This window comes from Eleginops maclovinus, chromosome 20, assembly GCF_036324505.1.
Source record: "Eleginops maclovinus isolate JMC-PN-2008 ecotype Puerto Natales chromosome 20, JC_Emac_rtc_rv5, whole genome shotgun sequence".
NCBI lineage: Eukaryota > Metazoa > Chordata > Actinopteri > Perciformes > Eleginopidae > Eleginops > Eleginops maclovinus.
The window spans coordinates 20623226-20635528 of record NC_086368.1 but is presented as its reverse complement, the minus strand read 5'-3'; the positions used below and the strand labels follow the sequence as shown (position 1 = coordinate 20635528).

Below are 12303 nucleotides of genomic sequence, written 5' to 3'. Positions count from 1 at the left end.
TGATCAAGTTATGATCTCCCACTGCCAGACTCGGTTGGCTTCAATTTCCTGTGCTACTGTTTTCTCTGACCAGACAACATCTGTCCCGCTAGACACCACAAACACAATGCGAGATGTTTGAATTTGAATGTTTAGATTTATCTGACAGCTTTTGAAATAGTTGTAGATGTAACTGATGGGACAAATAAGGCTGATGTCATTAAAATATACTCACATACCATTGCAATAAAAAGGATCTGAGTGTTTTGTCCCCGACACCCACTGCCTTGGCTTTCCTCTCCCTCTCATTTGTTGAGCCATATCCAAACAATTCTCCATCTGATCACACCATGGCTCCATTTTAATTAAAAATGTCATTCTGATAAAAAATGGAATCTCACTTTTCAAACTGCAGCCGGGAGCCATAACAGTGAGAATACAAAACCCTTATTTAGCATTTCAAAAGGTGACCTCATGTAAAAAGAGATTGTTAACAAAGGGTGTTAATCTATGAATCAAGAAGAGCAAACTAGCTTTGTATTAAACCTGAGTTGTTGGCTGATCACTGTGTATTTGTGAGGCATTTTAATGCCAAAGACAATGTCTAATACATTTAGTGGAGAGTGCATGATAAGTTATTTTCCACAGCAATGATCAGAGAAACCCATCAACAAATCCTAAAATCAGATCTGTCCCTGAATTAAAGAGGTTATACAACTAATTCTGCCTGTGTTTGTGTGTGTGTGCGCACATAGGTATGCAGCGGCGGTGCAGGACGGCTCTCAGTACTTTGTGCTCCTCATCATCACAGACGGCGTCATTTCCGATATGGCCCAGACCAAAGAGGCCATTGTAAATGTAAGAATGGAAAAGGAACAGACCCAGAGATTTACTGCATGATATACGTTTCACCTGGTATGATTTGGAAAAAATTCAATGAAAAGACGCTGTAGGATAATATAAAGTCACCAGCAGTGAGCTTAGTTCAGTATAAACTCTTAAACACAGTGAAACAGGCTGGATTGACTTTATCTAAAGAAAACAAATAAGGATTGTCTGGCAAATAATGAAGACAACGCTCTAAAAATTGACTAATCCCACCCAACCAAGTAATAGCCCAGCAGATAATCCCCAATAAAACCACACATGTTGGGTTTTACCCTTCAGATGTTATACATATTAAACAAATGAAATGAAAGGTGTTAATTACTGCACGATGCTGGAAGGTGGATTGTTTAGACAGTGCGAGGCTTATCGTTTCTCAAGCTTGCCTGACCCAGAGACATGAGTGGTATCTTTTCAGGTAATTATACGCAAAAAATGTATTTGCCAAAATGTTACACTAATCCTTAAAATCATCATAACAATTGTACTAACTTCAGGCAACTATAGATTATTCAGTATCGATTAATCAAATTTGAGTCTAATTTTTCCACCAATAGCAATGATTTCTGTTAGCCCTTGCAATACTGTGCCTTGGCTTAGTTCACTCTCAGACAAAAATATGTAGCATAGATGTCCATTATGGTTGTCACTCTGATTCAAACAGCGAACGATTGATTGACAGTTGTTCTATAATCTGTAAAGCAAAAGGATTGCCATCATGGCTTCACATAGCTGGTATTTGTTTCTGAAAGAGTGAAATTATTTTATAAACTAATAATTAACCTGACAACTCAGAAAGCGCAACACCAAGGTTATGTTTTTCTCTCATTATTGTGCTTTCTTCCTTTGAGCTTTCCCAAAACCTTGCCCTGAATCTGTTGTTCCCTCCCAGCTTTAAATAGTAGTTGGCTTCCTTTTCCTTTCCTCTTCCTTGGTCTCTTCCTTTCTTCGTCTTCCTCCTAATCAGCACCCCGCAGGCACAGAACTCCCAGCAGACTGGATTTAAAGGGAATTTGCGACTGTTAGTCAAAACATTAGAACAGCCACACCTTCCTTTTAAGATCTTGCCTGCTGCTCTATCTCACTGCCTCCACTCTGCTGATGCTTCCACTGCTTTCCCTTTAACTCTCCACGGATCCGGGCAGAGGGAGGACACACTGCTGAGAGGTTATATAAAAGTCTTTCCTCATACTTATTCAGGCTGGAAGGTAACTTCAAGAAAGTGAGAGGTGTCCTGAATGTGCACTATGTATGTTGACTCTTTATGTTCATGCATTTTTCAATTTTTCGGTCGATGTGTTCATGTTCCCAGTAATATTCACCCATGTGGAACAAAAAGTAGATTATCAGTCGAAACAGAAATCCAGCTGTCAGTCACTCAGCATCCCCCTCCTCTGCTCACGGCTCGTGTCCATATTCATATCCACTTTCTCGTTGTCTTTTTCTCTGATGAGCCGTCGCTCCAAAATGCAAAGACTTTTTTTCATCTCTCTTCATCTACCAGATCTAAATCTGTTCATCTGCTCTCTCCACATACTTCTGTCACCACAATCCTTGCCTTCCGATTCCTTTCATTTCACATCTTCCACCTGTTCTCCGCCAGTGCTTTGTTCTTCATCCCTTTATTGTCAGGCCCACCAAAAGTACTTCCCTTCACAACCGCTTCGACGCCATTTGCTTCACAATAGGTTGCAGGGTTTTTTTTGTATTAAGTAATGGAATACCTAAGGAACAGCCACTACGGTGCATATCTCTCCTTAATAATAGACCATTGCTCTGTATAAACTATTCAGCTTGCTCATAAAGGATTCTGGCAGGATCCAAATTCATGATATGATACTGCCTTGACTCTACATTTCCACTTTCCTCAATGTACTAAGCATTTTTTTAAATATATAATATAATTATTGCTTCACTCACTTGAATACAGTTGCTTCGTCCATCAGGCTTTTCATTTTTGCACAGCACATATGACAATTATAGAAACGATGATGGACAGAGGCAGCATTCCATTTATAACAAGCAACTATCAATTTTACCATCTGACATTACAACTGTCGGCTGATTTAAGTTGTAGACTGTTAGCAAACTAGCTTTAATCAGATGGCTTACATTATATTGAGCAAAAACACTGAGGCTAAATATGAATAAATCAAAAAGGAGCACATTTTAAAGAAGAATCTTCTCACACGCTACATTAATGTTTAAAAGTTAGCCTTCACAAAAACAGGGCCATCTTGACATTTGTTTACTGCACTTTAATTGGCAATCTCTGTTTAATGAAGGTTTTTATCTCCACCATCATATTTTGTGTTAATTAGCAAGGAGGATATCTAACATTTTCTGTTATATTAAAAAACTAATTTTAAAAAAGCGGGCTGTCTGAGTAGAAGTCTGTCATCCTTGAGTGAATGAATGTAATCAAACTTATTAAAAGATTAAAGTAATCAAAGTAAAATCATTAAAGCAGTGCAACTTAACATTTACTGAGAAGATTGACTAAAAATGTAGACTTTCATGGATACATTTAAAGTGTGTGGATAGTAAAGCGTGTGATATAATTAAGAAGGTATTCTGAAACATGATATTTATTTTCAAAATATTTTTTACTTTACACAGGCTGTCAACATGTGACAGTGACTGTTATTCCTGAGGTTCAATTCTTGCAAATGGATGTGTTTATATTTTTACTTGGCTAGATAAGTGTCCTCAATCTGATGCATTGAGCTTTTCTCTGAGACGAGCTCTGAGGCAGCCAATAAGATGAGAGATGGTCAAGTGACTGAGGTGACCCCCAGTACTGACAGGACGGTCACCTCCCCAACGTATATCCATAAACCCTGTTAGTTTTTGCATGCGCACAGCAGCATAATCAAGAACAAACACCATCAAAGCATGCACCCGCATGACATTTGGCTCTAAGAAGCTCATGTTGAGTGAGTTGTCGGAGTTTATTGATGCTGTGTTTTGTTGGCTCATTAAACTGGATTTCCACTGTCAGTCAAAGTGACAGGAGAAAAGTGGGCCACGGTGGATTGCCAGGTTATTTTTGGTGCCATTTGATGTGCGCGTATATATGTGCAAGTGTGATTTTTAGTGTGTGCATGTGTGTGGGAGGACAGGCACTGAGGAGTTGTGTTGAACACTGATAATCATGCTGCGGCTGACCTTGTGTCGACAGAAACTGCTCTCACCCACATGGCAAAAGAGGTTGCCTGATTTTCCACGGTACATTTGTGTTGTGACGCAGATAAATCTGTGCTCATTATTACTGCTTTGTGAAAATATGTGGATGCATAAAAACTGATTATACGTGATAGAGGCTTTTGACCACCAACCAAGACACCAACGTAGCCTTTCAAAGTGCTATGCAGTCTCAACAGGATGCAGAGAACATCACTTGTGACAAGATTGACAATTAAAACTTTTCTACTGTTTTCAAAACGATCTTTCAGAGACAGAATGATGCTGATTAGCTTTTTGATGGGACAAAATGAACACACCCCACAGTGGTTAGGCATATAGTTACTAGGGCTGGTTTGGCTGAAATAAATATATGTATTGATTTATGACATCAGTTAATCTAAAACAAATGTGAATTACTGTACATTTAAAAAATAATTGAATGGATGTTAAACTGATATGAATTATGTCAGACAAAGTCTTGGTCCAGTAATGTCTCAACAACTATTGGACTAGGTGGCCATAATATTTTAAACAAACATTCATGTACCCCAGATGATATACCCTACTGACACTGGTGATTATACCTTACCATTTCATCCAGTAACACCAGAAGCTTAAACATTTCACTTACATAGTCACATACAAACATCTCCCAAATGGAAAAGCACTACATTGTTAGTATAATTCTGGTACAGAAATGTGCGTCTCCTCTCAGGGAAAATGTTATTGACATAGCTGATCCTATACTTTACCCATCCATATGTATCATCAGGTAAACATTTTAGGTTGTCCAACTGTTTCAAATACCTGCAACTATAAATATGCTAACATGCCACAAGATAGGGAACATAGTTATTTTCCAGCCCTACACCTACACGATTTGTCATCATAATGATATACTTTGCGGTTTGACTGGAATAAAGCTGATATCCTGTTAGAGGTGAGGCTTGGGAGTGGCTGAGCAGGTGACTGAGGAAAGTCGCTTTACTGATTGAAGTTGGCGCCTCCTCCCTCTCCCTCCTCTCCCAGCTCACAAATGCCACACCTGCCATCTACTGTTTGACCTGACAAAGGTGAAGAAATGTCTCCTTTTAGCCTTAACCAGCTTATTAAGGTGTAATAAGTGAAAATATTGAATACAATCAAAATTGGATAGTTTTTTTAGCCATGAAAACAGCTGACATGTCATGCTGGTATCTCAGGGGATGCAGTTAGTGTTGTCAGAGAGTTTAATCTCCTCTCCCCAGCCTGATAACCAGTGTTCATTGTGTGTCATCCTGAGATAAGTGCAGGGGAGCATTCTTGAGGAAAAAAATGGATTCCAGTACATAAAACCTTTGGGATAAGTAAACCAGAGACAACAACAAGTTTCTGTGGAAATGCTTTTCCCGTTAGGCTGTCCTTCTCTGACTTCCTGTCTCTTTGGAGGACTTGTCTTACTTAAAGGTCATCCAGATCATTTAGGTGTGAAACAAAACATTAACAAGGTTGTAATATGTGTTGGTGAGCATGTTACTGCTATAATGTCTGTAGACGCATCAAGTATAACGATCGATTCAGGTCAGTGGTGATGTGGACCAGTTTCTGTCGTTGTTTTCAATATTTATTCTTTTTTATTCCTCCTTAGGGTGCCAAGCTTCCCATGTCCATCATCATAGTTGGTGTTGGTCAGGCAGAGTTTGACGGTATGCTGCCTTCAATTTTTCACTGCTTCATGGACTAAAAATGAACTATTTTGGTTAGTTTCTTTTGGCAGGCACATACAAGACGTCAAGTATTCTGAAAGCTTTTATGCCATAAATGAAGACAGTTAAACGTATTAAAATATGGGTCAATAATTGATATTTTAATTCTTACAACTATCAGTCCATTGCTGTTACAGCCAGCGCACCAATTCAGATAAACACCAGAGAGAAAATAACTGTACAAACTCATTTACATCAGTGGAGAAGGGATTGCGTGGGTGGCTGCAGGCATTATTGCAGAAGAAATGGCTGAGGTTAATTGCTGGGTTTGCAGTGTTTAGAACAGATTATCCTAAATTGCACAGAGGCTTTATTAAAGGACTTATTAGTTGATTAGACATGCAATAAAGACAGATTACAGCTCACCACCCTTTCCCATTTACTAAGGCTGAAGTAAAAAGATGCTCTATTTATATTATATAGGATAAACTTGAGCATCAGTAGCGTTTGTATCAACCTAGTTTCTGCCCTTAGTTCTCATGTGTGCATGTGTGTGCTCATCCATGCATCAGTGTGTGAATTTGTGTCTTCCAGCTATGGTGGAGCTGGATGGTGATGACATCCGGGTCTCGTCCCGGGGGAAACTGGCAGAGAGAGACATTGTTCAGGTGACTGCCCTTTACAGCATGAAAGGCGCTTTGAATGTGTTCTCTGCACAAGGACAGCAGTAACTGGAAAAACCAAATCACTGTATTTCAAGAATTACTCAACAATGTCAAGGGAATACTGTCTATAAATATGAAACAAGCTTAAGTTAATGCACTCTTATCTTAGATCTTAGATCACCAGAAATAATCAACAGTGATTTCCAGTATGTGTTGTGTCTTATTTTTATATTAGCCTTTTGCATGCATGCGGTTGCCTCAGTTATGCGGCACATTAAAAATGTCTGTCTCTGACAAAAAGACCATCTGCTGGCACTGGCACTTCTAACAGATTAGGACATCTGTGAGTGAATTTCAATAGAGACCAGTATGCTAGAAAGTTTAATATTAGTTGTCACGCTAGGACACTCTGGGCACAGGTTTTTCGGCTGACTCATCTACTTTTTCCTCGCTGTAGTGTCAAAACTACACAGAATTATGTTGGCAAAGGACAATGTGCGGAGTATCCAAATGTTTTTTATAGCAGATATTTCAGGGTTTGTGTGTTTTGTGCGGAAAAGCGTGTCTGTGCTGTGAGAAATAATACAAAATTAAAGAAAATCACGAGTCAATTATCAAACCCTAGAAGGAAAACTTATCTTTTCTGTTCTTTATAAGCACATTTATTTCCTCTGACTCCTGAGGGGAGCCAGAGCACAGGATTAGTGACAGATCAGCATACCCAGGCTTACAGACCATGGCAAATGTTGACTAACATAGGGGCTTAAACATGAGCCCTCTGGATCTCCCAATTTAGAAAAAACACTTCTGTACATTGTCATAAAGTATTTAGAGCCTCATGAATCACTACAACTACAATGACCCTAAAATGGAATTATGCTATATAGGCAGAGGAAATGATATGTTGTCAAGTTACTACTGTATGCAAGTAAATTCATATTCCATTTTCTTCCTCAGTTTGTTCCCTTTAGAGATTATATGGACCGGACAGGCAACCATGTGTTAAGCATGGCGCGGCTCGCTAAGGACGTGCTAGCAGAGATCCCAGATCAGTTCATCTCTTACATGAAGAGTCGGGGGATCAAACCCAATCCAGCGCCGCCTCCCTACACACCGCCTGGACACCACCACACATTGATCTGAAGCCCTCCTCTTGGCTTCACTGAGGACTGACAGCATGCAGCAGCCACTCTAGAGTCCAGTGGGAACTCTCCCTCCTGTGCTATGGCGCAAACAGGGGATGACATGACAGGAAATTGAAGATGAATTTTGAGCCGTATCCTCCCGGTGACAACTTGAGCCAACTTATTTTTTTTTTATTTGGTTTGTTTTTCTGTGCTATATTCATTTGGATGATTTCTCTTAATAAGAGGCTCAAACTTAGCAGGAGTCGTTGCTGAAAGCCTTTTAGTCCAACACTGAGGCAGTGACTGTTCCACATCTAATCTGACAGCAGGTTGGTTCAAAGAGGTCATGTTGTGGTTAAAACTTGTGCCTGTCTGTGGTTGTTTCTCTAATTGTATCAGGACATGTGAACTTTGACCTAAGCCTTGCTCGTCAGTCATTGGTGTGGCCTAACACGGTGATATTTTTTAGGCACCTTTTCCCTTCTGGAATACGTTTTTTTTATATTTGGGGAGTATCTACATATCTGCTAATGCATTGGTTATGATGGAAGACAGTTTATTATTAACATTAATCAGGCTTTTCTACCATGAGGTGTCTCCTCTTCTCTTCTTTGGTAGGTAAGTGTTTATATCAGCATGTTGTATGAGAAGTTTATTCCCCATATCCCAGTATATTTATTCTCCAGTGTTATTTAGAGTGGCATGGACATTTGATGGATATGTTTTGAAGTGGTCACCAATTATTTGAGCGATTGCATATAAAAAGCACAACCTGTCTCTCTACCAAGGACAAGCTTAGTACGATGCTATCAATCATATTTAATCATTTTGAGAGCTGATGGTCACTGTTTCTAAAGAAAAGTACACAATGTATTCATACAAATCAAATATATTTGTACTGCTCCTGCAATTCAACATAAAATATTGCTCAGGCTTGTTTGAGGTTCACATTCAGCAAGGATAAATTCCAATCACAAAGAAGACATCTGAACAAAAGGAACATTAATAATGTAATCATAACCCTGGTTTAGTTTTTTATCCACAAATATGGTTATGTAGCATTCAAGAATTATAACAGGCATTACCTTATACAGTAAGTAAAAGACATAACAAAACATGTGAAAAATATCATTTATATCCGGATAACTAATCTAGAAATGCAGGCAACAGTTCCACTTTACCTTGGTGTAATTTGACTAAATGCCACTTTTTGGTAATATGGACAACTAAAGCACAACGACAGTGAGGGTCTTTGATCTTCAAGAGGCCTTGTGCCACAATCTCATTCCTTTCAGCTGATTCATGTAATATTAATACAATTCATTTAATACATCCACAATACAACTAAGTGAAACACAGCAAACAAGGGCAGATGGTAGCAGGTCAAACTAGGAACACTGGATATTATTCTTACCTGAGGGCCCAATAGGGGGTTAAACTGCCCTGATACGATCCCAAACACACCACTGAGGCAACCCAGACACTCCATAAGCAGAAATCTGTAAGCCCCCAAAGGCCATGCATCAGCAGTCTCTAACCCCCATCATCATGGATCCACACTGCAAGTCTGTGCGATCACAGCCAGTGTTGCTCCCTGGGGATTTACATCTCATACAGCCCAGTCGTGGCACAGTACATTTCAAGTCTCTGGTGGGAGACAGTTCACAACTGGTCTCGAGAGCTTTGGGATTCATGCTCATTACATTCAGTACAAAAGTAATTATCTCAAGTGTAAACACATTAACAAACCCGTCAATACCACAGGGTGAAGGGGGATCATTTTGTGCTAATCTTAGTTTGGCTTTCTGTAGCCTCCCACCATCTGTGACGTTGCTTACTGTAAGGAAACGAAAACAAACTGGCTTTCAGGTGGCAAATAAAATGTTATCAAATCAGAAACAAAAGCTTCTTGTTTGAGATTCATCTCGGCACAATGGCGCAACAACCATCCTCAACAGCCCTATGATTTTACCTTATCAACATTGAGACATGTCATACAGTCAAAATGTAAAGAAAATGATCCATTCAGAATCTTTTAAAGAAAGTTCAGAATACAAATACTCAATTATTCTCTCCCATCATGCCTCCCATCTGACAAATCACATAGGATCTCTGCTCATGTTGCAGAAACAATTTTTATTTCCAGTTGTTCATGTTAACAGTGACATACAACACTAGTCACAACATTAACCTCTCTACTTTTGAAGGTAAGCATAACCATTTTGAATAATAAAGTGGTATTTTCATGGCATGCATGTTATTCATGACTTAAATAGGGATCAATATCTCAACAACTATTGGATGGGTTTTTAATAGATAATTTTCCCGTCGTCAACATCCCTAGAAGATGTGTCCTCATGACTGTGGTTACTCTCTGAAACATCATCGGGTCGAAATTTACAGCAAATTTTAACATGCTAACAAACTAAAGGAAGACTGTGAACATGGTAAACACTAGTCATCAACACACCCTGTCATTTTAAGCATGTTGATGTTAGCATTTAGCTCAAAGTCTCCCTGCGGGACAAATAAAGGTAGTCTGACTCTGATTTGTCCAAGTGAAGACTCACACAGCTGTCAGCATAACCGTTTTTTTTTTTGGTGTGGTTTTTTTAAGCATCACAGAACAAATTCAAAATCGAAGTTTTACTTTTTTCATCTTTGACACAGCCCTTTCTCTTCTTTTAGCATCATTATTTCAATTTCACTTGGTTTTGTTTACAAACTTGACCTTCATGTGCCCCTCATTGATGTAGAGTGTAAACAAACACAAAAACAAGGCTACAATTATAATAGACTCTAAAAGGTGCCCTTCCCTTTAAAACTGACAAAGCGAGGCATAATTATTCCCAGCTCAAAAGGTTATTTTCAAGTGTCTAATGTAGCAAACTAAAAGGCCTTAAAAATCTGGAAGGGAGTCACTGCATCTGATTATGTCTTGTACTGAATAGCAGCCAGGCGGGTGAGTATGGCTCTTTGGTTGAGGAGAGAATTATTTCATAGAGGTCAAAATGGAAAACAGTTATTTGCTTGTATATTGTTAGGTGGTGTAAGAGGGGAAACGGTTATGGGTGAAAAGATAAGAATGGACTTGTATTAGAATGTAAAGTGTATCAACAGCAGGTTTGCATACAGATCCTGGAGGCACTTTATCCTTGCAAGGAGTGCTCACTGTATATGTTTTATATATTTTTGGGACTATAACTGTATTGAAGATATCTATTTATTTTTGGAGTTATATGTATGAAAAGCCATTGCTCCTGTCATCTATGTCATTATGGTGACTTCTTGACCCCCTGACTTGTTACTGCGATGGATTGACTGCATGTTTTCTTGGGGTACGTTGACAAAGAGTGCCCCATCTGTATAATAGGAACCAGCCCAGCCAGATTTCATGCATGTCAGTGCCAAACTTGGCAGTAAGCTCTGTGGACTGTTTGCTGTTTCTTCTCTCTTGTGCCTGGTTCTCCAAACATTTCTTGTCTCACCAGTGCTTAAAAACTGTAGCCTAATTAGCATGTTACAGTTAACACTTTGTTTATTATTATTATTTGTCTTATCTCACAATTTCTTGAGTTCTCTGATTTGCATGACTCCCTACTTTCCTTTAAATGGGGTTTTTTAATTGTACATGATTATTGTCATATGGTGGGTTGTGAAATGCTTTGTATTGGATTGCCTTAACTGAAAACTAATTAAAAATGACTACTTTTATAAAAGTTCTTGGAGCGTTATACTTTGATTTCAGTAGTCAGTGTTTTAATTTGTTACTTAAAAATAGGGTCAATGAGGTTGATTTTAAATGTCAAGCTGCTGGGTGCTGGTAAGACAAAAGTAGAAACTGCTCAAGGGAAACTCCGTATAAACATTGATCACATAACAAAGCTGCATGTACGATACAAAACAATGTCAAATAAGCCTCAAAGGGCTAACTTGTTGTGTTATACAGGTGGTTTTAATGTACATTTTCCGCATTTTTCTCCCTTAGGAATAAGACATTTGGTATATCTTCTTTAAAATCACCACAGGAGATTGTAAACACCTATTTTTATGAATAAAAAATTACTTAGTGTACATTAAACTATCCCTCCTATTACTTCATGTTTAGAAATGTTATCTTGTTCTTATCACCCTTTTATAGAAACTACTGAGTACATGAATAAACTTATTGTATTAATAATAACTATTCTTTTGATTTTACGATTACATTGGAATATAGCTTAGATAATGAGACAACGGGTGGTGCAGTACAGACTGCTGCTGTCATTCTAAATAGGTCATTTCAATCAGGGCAAGATGCAGAACAATGAAAGGATTATTTTCATGAGTTATAATTGGCAAACATCTCTAAATGAAAGGTTATGTTTGCCTTTATCAATATAAGTCCTTATATCAGTTCTATCTTAAATCTGAATACAGGTGGATTTATGCTATTTATAACCCTTATAGTCTACCTGTAATGTAGTGAACCATACTTTATGTCCCTCCTTTGCATTTAACTTTGTTATCTGTAATTAGTGGCGCTCAGAATTTCCAATGCATGTATTTGCTGAAATGAAAGCTATCATACTCTGTATCAAACTGGAATAAACTGCAACAACAGTTTAAAGTCAAAAATAACAGAATAAATGTAGAAACATAATGATTGTGATGCTTCCTTCTTAACATCTAAGACACTTAATGTTGCAAAACCATCTGTGCACAGTAAAACCAATGCCTTACTCTCCATATGTCCTCAATATTCATTAAATGATGGATAGTTTAACATCAATGGAG

At 38.4% G+C, this 12303-nt stretch overlaps 1 protein-coding gene across 2 annotated transcripts in view; it reads left to right on the top strand.

Moving 5' to 3' along the window:
• The window catches only part of cpne5b (copine Vb), a 106315-nt gene extending 94642 nt beyond the window's left edge, over positions 1–11673 (top strand). For both annotated transcript variants that reach the window (XM_063912066.1, XM_063912065.1), the window contains 4 exons: positions 735–837; positions 5678–5735; positions 6330–6403; positions 7358–11673. In XM_063912066.1, the coding sequence (XP_063768136.1) occupies positions 735–837; positions 5678–5735; positions 6330–6403; positions 7358–7543 (421 nt within the window). In that variant the 3' untranslated portion in view covers positions 7544–11673. The remainder of the gene's footprint in view (positions 1–734; positions 838–5677; positions 5736–6329; positions 6404–7357) is intronic.
• Positions 11674–12303: the final 630 nt, after the last annotated feature.